The 19,920-nt window shown below is 47.9% G+C and overlaps 1 protein-coding gene across 2 annotated transcripts in view; it reads right to left on the bottom strand.

The window, feature by feature from the left end:
• The window catches only part of LOC126529388 (uncharacterized), a 52,080-nt gene extending 32,454 nt beyond the window's left edge, over nt 1-19,626 (bottom strand). The window contains exons 1-4 of one of the 2 annotated variants that reach the window (XM_055069816.2): nt 18,906-19,626; nt 12,912-13,076; nt 7,573-7,660; nt 2,410-2,535 (exon numbers count right to left, since the gene is read on the bottom strand). In XM_055069816.2, coding sequence (XP_054925791.1) covers nt 2,410-2,535; nt 7,573-7,660; nt 12,912-13,076; nt 18,906-19,556 — 1,030 coding nt within the window. In that variant the 5' untranslated portion in view covers nt 19,557-19,626. The remainder of the gene's footprint in view (nt 1-2,409; nt 2,536-7,572; nt 7,661-12,911; nt 13,077-18,905) is intronic. The other variant, XM_055069815.2, reaches the window with a different exon arrangement.
• Between the last annotated feature and the right edge of the window lie 294 nt (nt 19,627-19,920).

Here is a 19,920-nt window from a genome sequence, read left to right as displayed (position 1 = left end):
TAACAAGACGCTGAACACCATGGCAATTCGGGCAGACGAACACCGAGCTGGAGAAGGACGCGGAACGTTCCTTTTATTTGCGTGAGCCGTCCCCGCCGCTGTCCATCATTGGCCTCATCAGTGATTCTGTCTGACCAAACTCAGCTATGTCCGCGCACTCCGCACACGTTTTCCCTGCTTATCTAGTGCGCCCCAATGCACTTGTCTCTTCTCTAATGCCGCGCTACAGCCACATAAGCGAAGTCGTCCTCGGGGGTTGGTGGAATGATAACCCCCAACCTCTCCCTCCGCGCCCTTGGGAACGCCACTATTCGATTGTTCATTTTTTAAATGCTCAGATGACGTCGCTTGATTTATGTGTAGACACACGGAAAGGAACTCTCGGTGATCCGTTATCGCGCATACGTCGTAAAAAATTTGGCAGAATTAACCCATCTGACGATGACTCTCGACGGTAATTCGTTTAGCATTGAATCGATATAGTGACACAACGTACTGACACCGTCAAAATGAGTTATAATGTGTGAAGTTTGCACTGCAGTGGGACTCCTCTTTCTCGCTTCTCTAGGAACACTCGGAGCCATCTAGCGCCGCCGCCGCGAAGCCTGCGCGTGGCCTTAGAAACGCATGGCGCGCCGGCACGTGCTAATGCTTAGAAATGCGTCACGCTGCAACCGGGCTCCCCTCTCCTTTTTCGTCGTGGTAGAGCGTCGCATTCCCAGTGGCACAAACCTATAGAGTTACCGAAGCTCGCGCCAGGCATTCGTTGAAGAGCAGCACGTACATACTGGAACAGACCCAGCGACGCAAATTGGGGTGAAGAGGTTCATTGGAGATGAGCCCAAACCGAGTGGCACATAAGCAGTGCTCCAAGTCGGCGTCGAAGAGTTTCACCGAACACCAGCGCCTATTCCCGCATCTACAGTGACTCGTGCCGGCGTGAAAGAGGTTCGTTGAAGAGCGGCACATGTGCGCATTGCCAATAGTCAGTGATCCGAGTTGGTCCGACGTTTGGTTTAGAACACTGCTCCCTCAGCACAGCCTCCTGATGCGCAACCCGCTCGACGTTGTCTTTTAATGCGTTAGCATTCTTAGGGTACCTTGCGCACTTCCCTGGGGGGCTATTTATCTATCTAGTTATGTATGTATATTTGGCTACCCGTTCTCCCGCCTACTTGGGTCACTGAATTAAAAGACAACCAGCCCTTGACCCCTTCCCGGTAGAAGCTCTGGCCCCGCTACCTCCACGCAGTCGATGCCCCAGCTATGGCCCCCAGCAAGCGCTAATATAAGATGATGTGTGGTTAGTTGTGCATGACACAATGTTAATTGCTGCGATGTACGGCCGCTTGATATCGTGTCGTGAGACAAACGAGCGTAAAAGACGTTGAGGCACAACTGTCGGTGCTACAACGCGTAGTCACGACAAATTGAAGGGGAAAGTTTGGAATGTTTACAACAAAAAGTCGCATTGAGAGCGATAGCAAGTTTTAGACAACTACACGAACGAACGTTCGTGGGTTTACCGGCCGAATAGACTGCAGTAAACATCGGCTTACTATTTAAATAACCATGTTGTCACCTTGCGCCCGTGCAAACGCGAACAGATCGCACTGAATGACCGCGAAAAATCGATATCGCAACGCCTGCGTGATGAAGAACATAAACAGAGGAGCGACCGCTTCTTTGCCTCTCGCTTCAGTGCGCCTCAGAAACTTGAGATTACGCCACCTCGAGAGGAGCGCGGGAAAACAGCGCACATGAAGCGACCAGTCACCATGGCTCGCTCTGCCATTGCCCCCGCCGCAGATTACTTCGCTGCAGAACACTTATATGATTCATAAAAACCATTCTCTAGAACACCAAGCATGCTTCGCATTACGAAGATGTCAACTGCAGGAGTTGAGTCTGATCAATCTTTGGTGCGAAACAGTAATGCGTGAGATAAATGACGATCATTGAAGATATGACCCATAGGGTGCAAATTTCTATTAAGAGTACAGTTTAGGAGTTGTTCCCGACACCAGAACAACACCGCTCTTGGAGCTTCCTCAGTTTCTTCGATCATTCTCTCGCATCCCCACCATATGCTCGTATATAGGGTGCCCCAGCTAAGGCTAGCCAAGCAGATGACTGAAAAAAAAAAAAAAGAGAAAACCACGGTGCAATATACCACTTTAATACCGTACGGTACTCGGTCCCCAGACCTTTCACGACCGAACACCGCAGTTCTTATAATCGTATCTCCTACCGCGATTTTTAAATCTTCATCCTTTAAACCTTACTTTAAATCTTCCTCGTTAGCCAACCCCAACAGGTTGGCTCACGTTAGCTGTGACACGCGGCATACTCGTATACATTCTTAATTGCGACGCAATCAATAAGGAAAATTTGCAGCCGCATACTCACCCACTTCCTCAGTCACGCGGTCCGTTTGCACGCCTACGGTGCTCGCGAGCTTCACGCGGCTCGCCATGGTGGCCTTTGGTGTCATGAGGACTGCGCACTGGGTTGTGGCGTCAACCTTCAGCTTCGCTGCATGGAATCAAGCAATATACAGCTTAACACCGGGGCCGCGGCTGCGTCGCGGATGTTCTACGTAAAACGCATGTGAGACGTACGACATTTTACAGTCTCGTGCAACGCACACAAACTCGGGAGGCGACGGCCGAGCACACCTGCTTTGTTTTTTTATTTACGAACGGCGAGACACGATTCGTTAGCATTATACTTAAACAGATCGCGTGTCAGCTGACTGAAACGGTCGGCTGACGTGTTACGCTGCACTCAGAAGTCATCATCATCATCATGAGCCTGGCTACGCCCACTGCAGGGCAAAGGCCTCTCCCATACTTCTCCAACTACCCCGGTCATGTGCTCATTGTGGCCATGTTGTCCCTGCAGACTTCTTAATCTCATCCGCCCACCTAACTCTCTGCCGCCCTCTGCTACGCTTCCCTTCTCTTGGAATACAGTCCGTAACCCTTAGTGACCATCGGTTATCTTCCTTCCTCATTACATGCCCTGCCCATGCCCATTTCTTTTTCTTGATTTCAGCTAAGATGTCATTAGCTCGCGTTTGTTCCCTCGCCCAATCTGCTCTTTTCTTATCCCTTAACGTTACACCTATCATTCTTCTTTCCATAGCTCGTTGCGTCCTCCCTAATTTAAGTAGAACCTTTTCGTAAGCCTCCAGGTTACTGCCCGGTAGGTGAGTACTGGTAAGACACAGCTGTTCTACACTTTTCTTTTGAGGGATAATGGCAACCTGCTGTTCATGATCTGGGAATGCCTGCCAAACGCACCCTACCCCATTCTTATTCTTCTGATTTCAGTCTCATGATCCGGATCCGCGGTCACTACCTGCCCTAAGTAAATGTATTACCTTACCACTTCCAGTGCCTCGCTGCCTATGGTAAAGTGCTGTTCTCTTCCGAGACTGTTAAACATTACTTTAGTTTTATGCATATTAATTTTTAGACCTACCCTTTTGCTTTGCCTCTCCAGGTCAGTGAGCATGTATTGCAATTGGTACCCTGAGTTACTAAGCAAGGTAATATCATCAGCGAATCGCAAGCTACTAAGGTATTCTCCATCAACTCTTATACCGAATTCTTCCCAATCCAGGTCTTTGAATACCTCCTGTAAACACGCTGTGAATAGCATTGGAGAGATCGTATCCCCCTGCCTGACGCCCTTCTTTATTGGGATTTTGTTGCTTTCTTTATGGAGGACTACGGTGGCTGTGGAGCCGCTATATATATCTGTCAGTATTTTTACATATGGATCGTCTACACCGATTCCGTAATGCCTGCATGACTGCTGAGGTTTCGACTGAATCAAACGCTTTCTCGTAATCAATGAAAGCTATATATAAGGGTTGGTTATATGCCGCACATTTCTCTATCACCTGATTGATAGTGCGAGTATGGTGCATTGTTTAGCCTTTACGAAAGAAGTAGCACTCAGACGTATACACCAGGAATTCGCAGAAACCCGCCGTGGTGGCTTAGCGGCTATACGGCGTTGCTCTGCCGAGCACTGTAGGTAGCGGGAACAAATCCCAGCCGTGCACGGCGCCCACATTTCGATTGAGGCGAATATGCAAGAGCGCCCGTGCACCGAGCGTTGTGTTCAAAAAGAACGCCAGGTGGCCAAAATTGTTCTGAAGCCCCCCCCCACTTGCCCACCCACTACGGCTTGCGTGCTCCATAATGATATCGCGGTTATGGCGCGTAAAAAAAAAAGCGATTTAAAGTGACAGCGCTTCAGGGGGTAGACATCCTTTTTTTGCCGAGCTCTGCGGGAACTGACAGAAAGAACGAAAAGAACAACCGCGATGTTACTTACCGTGCTCGCCACCATATCTTCACGCGCCATATCTTTGTCCAAGAAGGCACGTAGCTGCAGGATTTTTTTCGTGGGGGAGGGGTTGGCTAGAGTTCCATTATTCCCTGTTAAGTTTCCCGTGCTTGGTGCTAATAATACAACTATTGATCAGGCCCTTGATCTGCCTGAAGGCGTGTAGCATTGCATCTGGGGTAGGCGTTCGGAGGATATGCGCCTTCATTCACAGACGACGTGCCAGGCATAAAAGAAGGGCGCCGGCCGGAAAAATTTCGGCAGGGGGGGGGGGGTGAAGTCTGGTCAATTCCCTCCCCTTCCCTGGTTACGCCACTGCTTTGTCGTCAGCTGTCCCGTCATCAAACCCGCGCAGCCCTGCGCGGGCTGGGGCCGACATGTGTCAATGCAGATGGAAGTTTTGGCTCGGGCGCTCCTATTTAATTACGTACACGAGAAGAGAAAACCGGTTTTCTCGGCTACCACTGCACCAAATGGGATGAGGTTTGTTGCATTTAAACGACGAATTTTAAATGTAGTTACTCTGGGAACCGAAGTTTTGATTTAGCAGGCAATGTTTCTATATAAAATTGTTAAATATCCCAAACTCTCAGAAAAAGAAACTATCAAGTTTACAGCTCTGTAACTCCGCAAAAAAAAAAAAAAAACGATTTCCCAATTCTGTAAATGCATTTAACAGTACGTCTAAATGGAATAAAACTGACGTATTATACATGGCTCTCGCACACACCGCTAATATGGGAGTATGACTCTTGCAATACCCTCGTGAGCATTGCAGCAAATTCGCGTAAAATATAAACTGATACATCAAGTTTGCCCGATTTAGATGCTACGATGCGTTTTACAGAACTGCGATATTTATTTTTGGCGTCTCCTGAGCGCGCGACCCTTAGCGTCGAGGCCGTGCGACGCCGGGTGGCGAAGCGCCACAAAACATCCGGAAAACGCTCAATGTTGGGTGGCCTTAAAAATTACTCTTAGATGCAGTAAACTTGCAGTAAAAGGGCGTGCGATGGTGAATGATTCTTATCTACATATAGGAGCGCTACCCCAATCCTCGGCCCACCTCAGAGGCAGACCGAGCAGAGACGCCAAACCCCGAGAAAGAAGGCATAAAAAATTTATGCGTGGCTCTGCTATCGCAAACACCAGATACGAGGGGCACTGGAGGAAGGCCAGTAAAGTAGAGCCAAACCGCACACAAGACACACGAGAGCCGGCAACGCGTCCCTACGGCGTCCGCCAAAGACATCTACTACGGCGTCCACGATTAATTCCCATGGCCAACGCCGCAGTAGACGCCGCGGTTGTCTCCACTCTACGGAGCGGCGGGCGAGGAGGATATCGAGGCACCTTAGCAACCGCCCGGAGAAGAACGCTTTTTCTCCCTCACATGATCCCCCTCGCTCGCGCCCTACAGGAGGGGGCACACATCCGGGCCGCGTCCGAGGCTGTCGGCCTCGCCGACCGCCTTTAGCTCCATCGCATTTCCGCGGCGTGCTGCTGTTTCTGGTGCACTTTCTCTCCCTCTACTTTCATTCCCTACCCCCTGTGCAGCGCGGTTGAGGTGTCCTCTGCTGAGAGACAGTTACTGCGCTGCACTTAACCCCAACCTTTCCTTCCCATAAAAAAGAATCTCCTTCTCTCCGGGCCGCGTTCCTCGCTCGCGTGCGAGCCGCTCCTTCTCTCCCGCTAGGCTCCACCCACCCTCGTCGCGTCGCTATGCTGTACGATGCTATTTTTATACTCTGATATCACTCTCTCTCAACTCTCCCTCCTCCAACTCGGCGAAGCTGTGCACGTCAATAGAAGCCGAGCGAGGTTCAACAGCTCCACTGTAAAAAAAACACCGCCAGAGCACTCCGTACAGATGATTAACGCGCGAAGCTGAAACGTGCGGCCCCGGTGTTTATCACTGGGTTAACCCCGACGGTTCATTAAACGACGGCTTGATAGGCTGCCGCGTATCCTCGGTACGCAGTTGCTTGCGCTCGACCGCACAAGCCTGTTCTTCTGCCCGGGCTGCAGCACCGGCAGGGCGTAGACGAGCTCGTTCCCGGTTCTGCTCGCGGCGTTTCTGATCGAAAGCTGCCGGCTCCTAAGGAGTACGTATATGACGTGTGGCCTACCCATTTCGGAGCCGGAGAGAAACTGCTGCGTGCGCGCTCGGCCGCGACAGAGTGCAACGTTATCACTACTGGCACAGCCAATCGCGTGCCTCTATTTTTTTTCACGCATGCGCATGGACTTGCGCCAGAAGAGTTTTCAGCGTACAGACGACGGACGCGCGAGTCCGTTAGCCATATACAACTTCGTTGAAAAATGTTCGCTTTAATGACGGAATTATGCGCGTAAAGGCGTATGTTCAGACATTCTTTGGTTGTTTCACTTCGTATTTTCGTGGAGAACACAGCCGGCCACCTGCGCACCTGCACTGGGGTCGTACAGATAGGGATAGATAAGCCGATTTGTTATACGAGCGCTATCATGTGTGCGAGCCGTACGGCGGCGGCAGAGGCCGCAGCAGCAGCAGTAGCAGCGTTATCAGCGTCTAGATACATACTATAACGTATATACCACGCAAATCGAATTATGAAACTTTCAAATAATATATCGTCAGAAATACCCCGGTGCAAAAATACTCGCAGCAAAAAATGAAATAAAAATAAAATAAAAGTAGAGTCATCGAAAGAAGATCCGGTATTCGGATAAAACGCTGAAAAAAAGAAACTAAGCCGTATTTTCGAAAACAGAAAAACCGAGAACTCTGGACCCCATTTATTATTAATTTTTGGGTTGATCGGGCCATTAGTCATAATTGATCGATCCATTACTTCACAAATCGCGTTTTTACTTCCCAAGACTATATGCCTGGGCTATAATGCCAGACGTTGAAAGGTTGGCGAGTGAAGATCAAAAGTGCATCGAAATGTCGATGTACACGAGAGGTTGTGCATGGCTGGCAGTACCGGCCGCGAGCTGAACTCGCGATTTCTTGTTCCGCGGTGTTGACGCGACCACCGCTGAGCCATGGCGGCTGGTTTATTTCTTCTAGTTCCGCGCCTGCTTTATAAGCACGCATGGTTATTGCGCACAATATAGTTCACAGACGATATGTCTTATCCGGGCACGAAATGACAATCGTCGTACACGCGTGTATTTCTTTGATTGTGGGGAAAAACACACTCGCACGATCAATTTACTGCGTACCTGTGGTCGTTGCCTTGCTAACCATCCCGAGCCTGCAGCGACCCGTCGAGGCAGCAGGCGTACCGCTCACCGCTGAACAGCACTGCGTCTGAAAGGTAGGGAGTCGGCGTACGCTGCCATCTCAAAGCTCAAACAACTTCATAAAGAAAAAAAAGATGTATAGGTTGAGCTGCACTAGTAAATCATCCTTTAGCTGTGCAAAAAAAAAAAAAAAAAGTTTCGCCCGAAGGGCGCAGCAATGACAGCTAGGGTGCCTCGACACCACGCTTCTCGGACAAATGGGCAATATTTTGTGACTCGAAAGCAACCCTCCAGAGCTTGGGAAGTTTACGACGTGGCAATTATGAACAGCTGGTGTCACAAATCAACGAAACCTGCCATTGCGCTTCTGAAAGAGGACATGATATCATATTTCAGTGGCTGCCGGGACATTGTGGCATCGTTGGTAATCACCTCGCCGATGACGCTGCCCGACGTGCCCAGGCTGGCTCACCGACACTCCTTATACCTTTATCCAGAGTCGACGCTGCAAGAGAGCTTCGCAGTCTCGCTCGTACAATCACGTTAGGTTGCTGGCATACACCACAGAACTCTAAGTGTCGTTTACACAGCCTCGACCCATCACTGAAACTTACATTACCAGCGAACCTTCCACGACGTGACGCAACACTGCTGTGTCGGCTGTGGCTAGGAGTAGCATTCACCAACTCCTACAGCTATCGTATTGGAATGGCGGATTCACCAATGTGCGCCAAGTGCAAGCGTGAAGAGACCATCAGTCACCTTCTGTGCCACTGTTCTCGCTTCGATAATCAACGCGAGACTCTCCAGTGTGCCTTAAATAGACTGGATGACAGGCCATTTACGGAAGCGAAGATCTTGGGAGCCTGGTCTCACAGTTCATTGGCCAAGAAAGCAGTTCGAGCGCTTTTTCGCTACCTGAGGGCGACAGACTTGAGTGCCCGACTATAGACATCCTACACCTAAGTTCTCTCTCTCTCCCTCTTTCACTCCCCATTCCCCTCCCCACGTGTAGGGTAGCAAACTGGACTCAGTCTGGTTACCCTCCCTGCCTTTCCGTCTTCCCTTCTCTCTCTCTCTCTCTCGGAGGCCGCGCTGACATCAAGGCACCGTGCTGACAGCGATAGCAGTTATAATAAAGTTTAGCGTTGCGCTGGCACTCCTCCGACGCCGCTCTAAGTATGCACCGGGTGTTTCCGAGAAGGCTCACTTGAGGTCTTCGTAGAAACACTCAGTATATATACGCGGGTGCGCCACAATTTCTGGCTCCCTCAGAAGCTTTTAACACACCGTGGAAGGCCTGTAATGGCGTCGAAAGACGCCACTGCGTTGTTCGCAAAGAGCGAAGCCACTGAAATTGCACATAGTGAGCACTGAAATTAGTTTTGAACTTTTTTATGGTGCGACAAGCTTTAGATTAAAAGACACGCGCTGTGAATGAGATAGTTTGACTTTATGACCACCGTCAATGTCACTTCGCTCCTCGAAGAGCCGGGATGATTGTGCAGTGCGCTCCTGAACACCACCTTGGAATGTACTAAACGCGGTTGAAATCATGGATCCGGGACCTTCAGGAGGTGCGACGTAACGCTAAAGCATTCCACGAAATCACCGCTGAATATTTTTTTACCAGTAAGGATGGACCATAAGATGTATTCTATACGATCCAAATACAACTTAGCAAGTTTCGAGAACTTCAACTGTGGGGAAAATGCGCTGAAATCCAAAGATCACACCGACTTGCCGCTGTCGTGGAATTGGCGCGAAAAAAAAAAAAGCTTCCCCTTCAGCTCCCCTTCAAGTAAAACTAGTAAAACCTCCAACAAAAACAAAACAAAATATAGTATTTCAAGTATGTCTTATCAGTCTGAACTGTTCTGTTCAGGTTTCGTAGCGAAATTGAAGAAAGTACAAGTTCGGCATGCGTTATCTTTTCTAGTCGTCAACTTCTTGGAGCGAAATTAACGCGAATACAGGTTTAAACAATTCTTTATCAGTCTGAAAAGTGCTAACCGTTTCTCTTTGGTGCATGAAAAGGTCCCCTGTGCAGACCTCGCAAACAGGCAAGTGCGGAGGGTACAAACAACATGGTGAGGATCGTGTTTGCTCAGCGATTGAAACCGAATATACTCGGACAATGGCGGCCGGCGCTTTTTGCGTTACCATTGAGCGCTCGGTGATTGCTGAGCGCTGCAGTGAACTAGAATTCCGAGGTATAGTGAATGAAACCATGTTGTAGTTCTTTGCGCTGAGGAGCCGAATGCATGTCACAATGGATTATACAAACGCGCGCTCCTTCATGGGATACGAAAAATAGATATGGATGGGCGGATGGTTGGGCGGATGGATGGATGGATGGAAGGTAGGAGCGTCCCCTTTCAAACGGGGTCGTGGCAGTTGCCACCATGCTCAGCTTTTTATTTTTGTTTAACTGTGTTGTAAGTTATTAAAATTAACCATTTTTCTTGAATACTTCTTTCGACACTTCTAACCTGATGTCACCTCTCTGCTTTTGAGCCACCAATCTTCCTATCGCTTTCTGCTCATTTCCACCGCATATTTATTTATTGTATTGTATTTCATTGGGTTTTATGGCGCATAAGCAACTCAGGCTATCATGCGCCAAACACATGGCATAATTTATTTCAAAAATTGGGTATCCTCAGCGAAAGTCCTTGTCCGGACAAGGACTCTGAGGAGCCCAACAAATCAAGTGGAGACCTCAACCTTCTTCTCAGGACTGAGAAAATGGGTGAGGTGCATCATAATATGCGTGAAAAAACTGGGTAAGAATTTTTAGAATTAGTAGTTCTGTGATATATTATATTTCGTTTAGGATCGCTGCGTCTTTCAAAAAACTAAAGACAGATGAAGTTCCTACAAGTGGTTTATCTCCTAAAAGTAGACTGGGATGGAAGGGAATGCGCTCGTTGTAAAATACAGTAAAATATTTCTTCCATAGCCGTTAGAGTTGTGTGCACGAGAATAAAATGTGATTTACAGTGAGTTCATCTCCACATTTCTCACATAAGGGTTTGTCTCGTTTTGTCAGTAGAAAGTTATGTGTTAGGTGTGTGTGTCCGATGCGCAGGCGGCATAAAATTACTTCTATAAAACGTTCCTGATGCCTGCATGATCTCCAGTCTCCCAGAATAGGTTTTACTAAATGTAGTTTGTTATTTTCTTCGCTATTCCATGTACACTGCCATTTTTCTTTAAGCTTATTTTTTACTATTTTATTATTTATTTACATGACTATATTGTTATCTCTAAACCCTAGGGCCTCGGGAAGCGTGACTGCGCCCGCATCGACATCGGGATGGATATCATCACATTCCAGTATGAGGTGTTCTATGGTTTCTACAGATTTACCACACACTATAGTGTGTGGTAAATCTGTAGACACTATAGTACACGTGCACACACGTGTACTATAGACACACTAGTACACGTGTCTTCTTCTTCTTCGTTAAATTTCTTTTTATAGCTGCGCGTTCTAAGACATCCTGACATAAGCTTCGCAGAGTAGGGCACTGCCTCTTGAGTTATCATAAAACGCTTCCTTCCTGATCTGCTGTTTCCGGTATCGATATAGTTCAACACTATGCTTCTTTTCCATTGGATTTATCCAATTCTTAACTTCCGCCTTTTTAACCTGTCGGTGCTCGGTGCCCCAGAGCCCACTGGTACCGCAAGGAGTCTCAAGTAGGCCACCCGCTCCGAGTGTCCCGTTTCAATCGCTGAGCGCCGTACTTCGCGAAAGCGGCTTAACGTTAAAACAGAGGGCCGCGCACCGGGCTTCTTTTCGTATAGGAGCCACGCATACGTGCACCCGCGAACGAAATGACGCAACGTGCGTGCTCTCGACCCCCGCGCGTGCACCTATCTGGGTTCTCGCGAAAAAAAAAAAAACTCGAATGCGCAAAAAACACCTTTGTAAATGCGCCGCGCAACTAAGAAATAAAGGAGAAGGAACGATCGCGTGGGTCTTGGCGTAAACGTTGCTCGGGTCCATCGAATACCGATATGTGAGAAGTTTGGAAATGAATAAAAAAAAAAGAAAGAAAGAAAAACACATTCCGGGGTTTTACGAGCGAGAACCATGATTTGATTGTGAGGCATGCCGCAGTATAGCAGACACCGGAGTAACTTTGGCCACCTGAGGTTACTTAACGTGCACCTAAATCTAAGTACACGAGAGTGTTTGCATTTCGCGTCCAAGGAAACGCGGCGACATGAGCCTCATTGCATGGATGGATGGATGCTATGAGCATCCCCTTTGGAACAGGGTGGTGGGTTGCGTCACCAAGCTCTCGTTATTATATTGCCCAATGTCCTATATATCTTAAAAAATACAAGAAAAGAAAAAAAGACCCGCGATGAATTCTCATAACCAAATTTTCTGAGCCTCTATTGTGAATTTTGTTTTTGCACGCCTCCGTTGTTTATCATTTCCCTACTACAACAAAAAATTGGATGGATGCACGGAGGAAGGAAACTGAGGAGAGGCCCTGACGTCACTCTTTGTGAAGCTAAAGTGAAGCCTGAAGTTGGCGTTGTTCATGGCGTTGCTCCGCCTATCGGGCCAGCTCTCTTGTTTACATCTCTCACAAAACAACGCCGCGCTGCGCGCAACCGTACTGCTCGGGTCGCGCGCGCTCCGCAGCAATACTAAACAATCGTTAGCACGTTAGCATGATTCCGCCAAAGAGGGCAACATTTCCCGCGGATATTCCTTCGTCCGCAGCCGCTGCCATGGCACAGGTACATTGCGTACAGCGTTGCATGCGCGTTCATTTCACGAACTTTAGTTCCTCCTGTCCCACCTGGCCACAGCAACATCCGGTAGAGCACGGTCCAGATAACGCAGCGCAACAAAACAGGGAGAACAACGCAAACCTGCCCGCATGGCGCCTTTGCCGCGGTACGAAACCTACGGATCAACACGTGTGAGCGCACAGAACAATAACAAAGCCGCCATTGTGGCCCGAAAGGCGTGACCGCTACAGCAAAGAAATAAAAAATCAGCAAAAAAAAAAGGAGAACCTACTAGGTCATTTCCTCCACACTTTTCTCCTAGCGCGCGGAGGCGGTATGCCTCTCCTCAGTTTCCTTCCTCTATGGATGGATGGATGGATGTTATGAGCGTCCCCTTTGGAACGGGCCCGTGGGTTGCGCCACCAAGCTCTAGCTCTTCTACTGCATAATGTCCTAGCTAGGGTAAAAAAAAAAAAAAAAAGTTCACATTGAGGCGCTGATCCAGCGCCCCCTAGATAGCACAAGACCGGTACAACTCGATCCATGCCGTCATGCTATACCTTGCCCGAGTGCCACAGAATCCGATGGGGATGCTCCAGAGTAAGCCCCGGTGACCTTGACGTCCCCGCTTTCGTCACGCCGGGCTTGGCAGATGGAAATTTCGGTCCGAGTAGCCCGTCGTCATAAAGGAAGAGCGCGGAGGCTTGATATCCAGGAGGCGTCGGCTGATCGAGACAAAGGGAGAGAGAGCATCTGCTGCGGGGAAAGTAGTCCACCTCGTCGCACAATAGCCTCGCAACATTTGATTTTCTTCTCCCTGGACTGTTACTAAATAACCTGTTTAAAATTGTTGCGGCAAAACGTTTCTGTTTTCTACGGAGCCTCGTGAGTCCCCCTTAAACAAACAGCAAAAGCAATATACCAAGCTGCGTTAAATTATACGCTTCTCGGTTACAATACACGTAAACGATTAACCAAGCGCGGAGGCTCAATAACACGGCTGCCGCGATTGCTAACTTCGATCTAACACGCCAGCTTACCGCGATATCGTGGACTAAGTAAACGGCTGGACGACTGAAATATTGATTTTTCATTTTTTTTAGGTTCTCAAGTTCATGCACAACTTTTAGCGAACTACTTAAACAACGAGCGTCCTTTTTCCTCGTTCCATCATGTCAGGTAAAATAAAAAAAAAAAATCTCGTCAAGCTGCCATGGTACAGCTACATTTCGAGAGACGCTATAGGGTCATTCCATGCCAAACGTCCCCACCCCAAAAGTGACCATAGCTGAAGTTCCTGAAAAAATTTGGGCTAGATGATTTTTGTGTGAATAAGCATTCACCAAAGTATTTTCGTCGAAAAAAAATTTGTGATCACGTGATCGCTCTTTGAAATTTCCGGGAAGAAGCAAAAGTTGGTTGGAGGTAATTTTTTTTATTCAAGCCTGAAACTAGGGACAATAATAAACTTTATTTTAGAACATTGTACTGGCATCCTTCTTTCATATTACGTTATAATTGAATGAATTTTAGAATTTTCCGAATTTATTAGGCTCAGTAAAAAAGCAAGAAAAGTTGCGTTTTCAGACATTTCTTGCATAAACTGCGTTGACTTTTCAGCTGCAATAATTTTTCTGACTTTTTGCCTTTTGCTATATTGTATGTTAAAAATAATTCCCAATTATTAAGAAATATATTTTTTGAGAAAAATACCTCCGAAGTTGGAAAAAAATGACTTTTTGGCGAGATTCAGGCCACATTTAAGCATTAAGGCCCTCCAGATAAAAATATGTCAGATAGGTCAATATACGCACCGGCCTCTTAGCTTGTGATATAGAAAGTTTCATTCGAGTAAAATTTGTCTGAAGCGAAAAAAATTTTTTTTAAGTCGGCAATCCATATCATTAGTATCCACTGCTGAGCTCGGTCTCACTGCACGATGCTTATGAGCCACCAGAGAGTTTTTGGGCTCACATATGCACTCCGGCTCTTCGCCGAAAAAACGTTGACTGTGTCGGCTATGTCGCTTGACGTCAGTCTAAACAGATCGTAAATGGCCTGCTTTTGTCAGTTCACCTGTCGTCATTTTTGTGGCTCGGGGCTGTCAGGGTGGCGAACATGGCATCGATGTGGGTGTCTTGCAATAACAGTTAATGGCTAACTTTGCCTCCTGCAGAGCGGGAGGCAACACGGCCGCTTCTTTTCTGCTGTTCCGCACCAGAATGAAGACGGCTGTTGACCGGGCCACAGACGCTCACAGCTGGAGATTAGAGCCTGATTCAACTTGTCGGTTGCCTTCCGTTTTGTTGTTCACTCATGTTCAACTCTTCGCACATAAACCTTTACAGGCAAATGAAAGACTCCATAGTATTCATGCCCGCTTCTTTACTTCAACTTCTTCGGTATTTGAGTATGAGGTGATACCAACCCGAAGAGTTGAAACCGTCACTGGTTTGAAGTGGTGGAATAATCGCGTTCCTTTAACACCGGTTGCTGTGCTGAATCTCAAACCAAGCTCTGTTCTTTTTCCTTGTATTTTGCAATTAGATACCCACATTACTGTACTTCCCTTGATATTACTTTTCGCCCAGTCAAACAGATCCTCTGGAGATTGAATCTGGCTGTGATATGGCCGCTGCAAGCTTGCTCTTGCTGCCAGACGTTTGAGTGTGCCTCCGACACCATCGCATGCACTTTTGCCGTGTGAAGTGGCGAAGAAATTCCATTCTGCCGATAGATTAAAGTCCTGTTTGGTTTGGTTTGGTTTGGTTTGAAGGTTTATTTCCGCAACTGGTGTTGCGAGGACAGCCAGGGAAAAAGCTGTATAGACAGCTTGAGAGGTCCTGGCTTCCTCTTACAGTGCAGCATTGACGGCGGCGGAGTACAACAACAAACAGAACGTGAGGAGAAAAACAAAAAAACAAAAAAAAAACACGTACGTTCGGTACAGAGAATGAGACATGCACGTTCAGTACGCAGTACATTGTACTTGTACAGTACAAAACTACACGAACATTTGGGGCAATTCTTTCAAAGATTCAAAAAGTTCTCTTTGTTCTTATATTGTGATGAAGCTCCATCAGAGAAATAGTGAATTTTTTTTACTTCAGGCAGATATTGCTTTACTACCTCGAGCACTGCACTCTGAAACGTGTGTACTGCGACTGTATCATGCTCCAGGCAGTCAAAAACAACAGCGAAACACCACGCAGAAACCTCTCCAGGGTCGCTTTGCGCCTTCCGAAAATAGACAACTGCGGGATGTATTGTAGCTTGGGTGTTAACCCAGTGGTACGACTGTGGTGCGTCCTGAAGTATAAAACTGCAATTTTCCGCGAAATCCAACACCATGACGACCTCGGGTTGGCTTAGGTTAAACTTCAGTTCTCGAAAGTAGCGAGCTTGCTGCTTACTGATAAAATGGTGGATCTCAAGTTGATTCAACATGTCTGTGAACTTTTCGGAAAACTCTTCTGATGTCAAAACCATGGTTTCGAGTCTACAGCGGACTCCACTTATCCATTGCCGGACAAGGATGTTGTCTCTGCTTTCTGCGACATGGGCAAGACTTTGTCGAAGCAGATTCTCAGCGTGCTTTATGCCAGGGCAGGATGCGCATTTGCCGAAAATGCAATCTTGGTTATCAAGTCGACATACAAGTGTAGCCAGGAGCTCTTCAGTTGTCTCCTTGAGCCCACTAGAATGAAGCATTAGTTTAAAGTTATGATGACTCATGCAGACACACACTGTGTGTGTGCCGCTTCCACCAGCCAAAACACAGTGGGGAGGACGCAAAGCGGCGAACGTTGATAAGACACACTTAAATTGTAAGTCTTCTTCCATTCTTCATGCATTTCCTTCAGGTTCATCAACAATAGTCGCTTTTGATGGCTTTTCAGAGTGTCCTTTTTTCCTGGTAGGCAATAAGACAGAGAGTCATCCTCGTAGAAAGCTCTGACCGATGACTTCACTTCCTCACTAACTGGACGACCACGTCTTGTTTGCGGCCTGCCTAGAATCCCACTGTTAGACTTGACTTTCAATGCCTCGCGAACTTGTCGTTCCGATGCACCAAAGAACTCCATCATTTTTTCACGAGACCAAGATTGGGGGGCTAAAGTGAGGTACTGTATTTTTTTTTTCTCGGCTATGTCCTTGGGAAAACTTGTTTTTCAAGTCTTGCATCAAGCAGACATAATCATTCAGGAGGAGTTCAGTGCCCTCGCGTTTGTCAAGGGTCGATGGTTGGCACATTTCCGGGGACGTAGCCGTTATTCCCTTCGCGTTTTCTCGCATTGTTTCCACTTTCTTTTTAGCGTGCGTCGTTATTCCGTGCTGCAGTTTCCTTTTTACGCTGCTGCCAACACCTCTTTCTATGGCCTCCTTTTCTGTTCCTGTACCACTTGATTCAGACTCACTTTCACTACCTCCGACCAGAACGTCGAGTTGTTCTTCTGGCAACACCAAATTTGCCATTCTTTGAGTACTATACAAGTGCCGCTTGCAAGCTTCACAGATTCGATTTCCTGGAACCAGGCCTAGAGAAGGGTGGGCATCAACAACGGCCAGTGTGATGACGGTCGACCCCCGGCAATGCTTCGCATGTCTAAAGAATGGGTCTGAGCACAACTTCGAAGCGACTTTAGAAGTGTATCGATGAAGGTAAAGTTGTTTGTGGTGCATACATATGGTCGCATCGTCACCCAGGTTTCTTCTTGAGCGCAGCGCAAGAAGACGCCGATCTATGTCAGTCAAACTAACTACAGTTGTCAGCCGCTGCTCGCTGCAGTAAGTTGTTTTGTGGCAGTTCTTTGGGCCGAAAGAGCATGGCGGAAGTTCGCTTCCTGAAAAATAGTGCCAAGCGTACCAGTAAGCCTCCAGAAATAAGCTCGTTGTAGCTGCACTGCATTCTGTTGGTCTCATTGTCTAAGATTTTGGCTTTTCTCACATACCGCAAAACATGTCGCACTGTAAATGGGCTGATTAGATAACCTCAGTCTGTTCACGAAAATATCGCGCAATTGATATAGCAAGCATCGTTTTAGATGATGCCTTGAATTATTATTCTCGTGGAAAAATCTGATTCAGTTCAGGCGCTTTAGGTGAACTGCGCAAAGATTTCAAATCGCAAGTCAGTGCTCGAGACATTTTCTTACCTTTAGCATTGCAAGAAATTGATGCTGGAAGGCATGATACTGAAGCTTGGATTTCGGATCCATTCTGAACGTGTTGGACTGAGTTATGTGCCATATTCTTTCCGATGTTCCTTCGTTGCGACAACGTTTGTACGCATTCCCTTAACATTCGCTCACAGGAAGCCTCGTCTGCCGCCTTGTGTGTCTGTTAGCTGATCACATTATTTTAATCGGAGAAACACATGAATACAGAGGTAAGGGTAAACAAACACCCCCAGAAGGATGTAAAGCCATTTTCCTTGCGTTTTCTTAAGCACCGAAAGAGCAAAAACCAAAAGAACGTCAAAAATTTTAATCTGCAGTAGTTATATATACCAGCCGCCGTCTGCTGGGCGGCAGACAAACAGGAGAAAGCAGACGACGATACGGAGACGACAAGGAGAGCGGCGGCACGTATGCAGTGCCTACTCATGACATGGGTTGCTGACATCAAAAAAAGATTTCTCGCTTCAAACAAAATTTACTCGAATGAAACTTTCTATATCACAAGCTAAGAGGCCGGTGCGTATATTGACCTATCTGACATATTTTTATCTGGAGGGCCTTAATGCTTAAACGTGGCCTGAATCTCGCCAAAAAGTCATTTTTTTCAAACTTCGGAGGTATTTTTCTCAAAAAATATATTTCTTGATAATTGGGAATTATTTTTAACATACAATATAGCAAAAGGCAAAAAGTCAGAAAAAGTATTGCAGCTGAAAGGTCAACGCAGTTTACGCAAGAAATGTCTGAAAACGCAAAATTTTTTTGCTTATTTACTGAGCCAAATAAATTCGGAAAATTCTAAAATTCATTCAATTATAACGTAATATGAAAGAAGGATGCCAGTACAATGTTCTAAAATAAAGTTTATTATTGTGCCTACTTTCAGGCTTGACTAAAAAAAATTACCTCCAACCAACTTTTGCTTCTTCCCGGAAATTTCAAAGAGCGATCACGTGATCACAAAATTTTTTTCGACGAAAATACTTTGGCGAATGCTTATTCACACAAAATTCATCTAGCCCAAATTTTTTCAGGAACTTCAGCGATGGTCACTATTGGGGTGGGGACGTTTGGCATGGAATGACCCTATAGTATACGTACTACTCACGTAACTACCTCTGTACAAATAACTTGCGTGTTAATTACGAAGCCAAGCGCCACACGCTTCCGCACTACTTTCTTTACATACAGTCGAACGCCTTTATATAACGAAGCAATTGGGGCCTCCGGTATCATTCGTTATATGGTTCGCTGCGTTGTAAGGGTGGCGCACCACACAGCTCACAACAGAACCGGTACAGAGTCATGCCTTCTCTGCGCAAGTCGTTTTGTTACAGAGGCGTTCGACCGTACACGGCGACCGCATGCACAAACCTCGTGTCGCGGACGCCTGTTGGTGAACGGCGCAGCGACCCCGCTGCCTCCTGGCGGACAAGGCGTGCGCACAGCGGGGTAGACGGTCGGCAGCGCCCCGGGCTCCAGGTACAGCCCCTTGGTCGAGAGGCCGAGCCGGGCCAGGCTCGCCGGGTGCCGCTTGTAGCAGGACGGCGCGAAGTGACGCGAGCAGATGCGGCTGCTCTCGCGCGGGGTCCACGCGTCCCCGCGCCCCGAGGCCCGGACGAAGTCGATCCAGCGCTGCCGCCGAGGCGACGACTCGCGGGGGAACCTGTGGTACGGCACGTCCGACTCCCCCGAGGGACACAGCGCGACGACGCAGAACTTCCTCGACATGGCGGAATCGACCGGTGGTGACGAACAGGCTCGTGGACTTCGCACACCCAGATATATCGGCCGCACCTCTCGGACCAGACGCACCTCGGACCGCTGGGGCGCCAGCGGAAGGAACACGTAGTAGCGCGGCGAGATAGGAGCACGGACGCGTGAGCACCGAAGCAGGGAACAGTGACGATGGTGATGATAATGAGGACCGTAGAAAGTGTGGCACGTACCCACTGTGGCGGACCAGCCGCGAGTCGAGCGGCGCAAGGAAAAGTGTGTTAGGGTGTCTTTTAAAGCCCTACGCATTAATGGTGAACTTGTTGGTCACCTTCCCGGGCTTCGGGGAAGCAGGCACACCTACACGCAGGAGCCTCCAGCCACATTGCCCAGGAGCATACCTCTCTCAATAATTAAGTCTTAGGGAATGAGGGCAAAAAATTGGAGGACGCTTAAGCTTCACCTTCAAGAGTGGAACGCGACAGCGTTCCCGTTGACCCACCAAGGGGTGTAAGACATTTCGCTACGGCGCAGCGATCACTTATGAGGCGCCCTGTATCGGGCTTTGCACCCACCAATCATGCGGTGAGCGCCGAGCAACGCAGCGTTCGGCGCGGCAACGAAACGTGCGCCTGAGCAAGCGGAACGAACCAAAGAACTCGGTGTCTCGGAG

Source organism: Dermacentor andersoni, chromosome 8 (genome assembly GCF_023375885.2).
Source record: "Dermacentor andersoni chromosome 8, qqDerAnde1_hic_scaffold, whole genome shotgun sequence".
NCBI lineage: Eukaryota > Metazoa > Arthropoda > Arachnida > Ixodida > Ixodidae > Dermacentor > Dermacentor andersoni.
The sequence above is the reverse complement of the archived record's forward strand: the minus strand, read 5'-3'. Positions and strand labels throughout refer to the sequence as shown.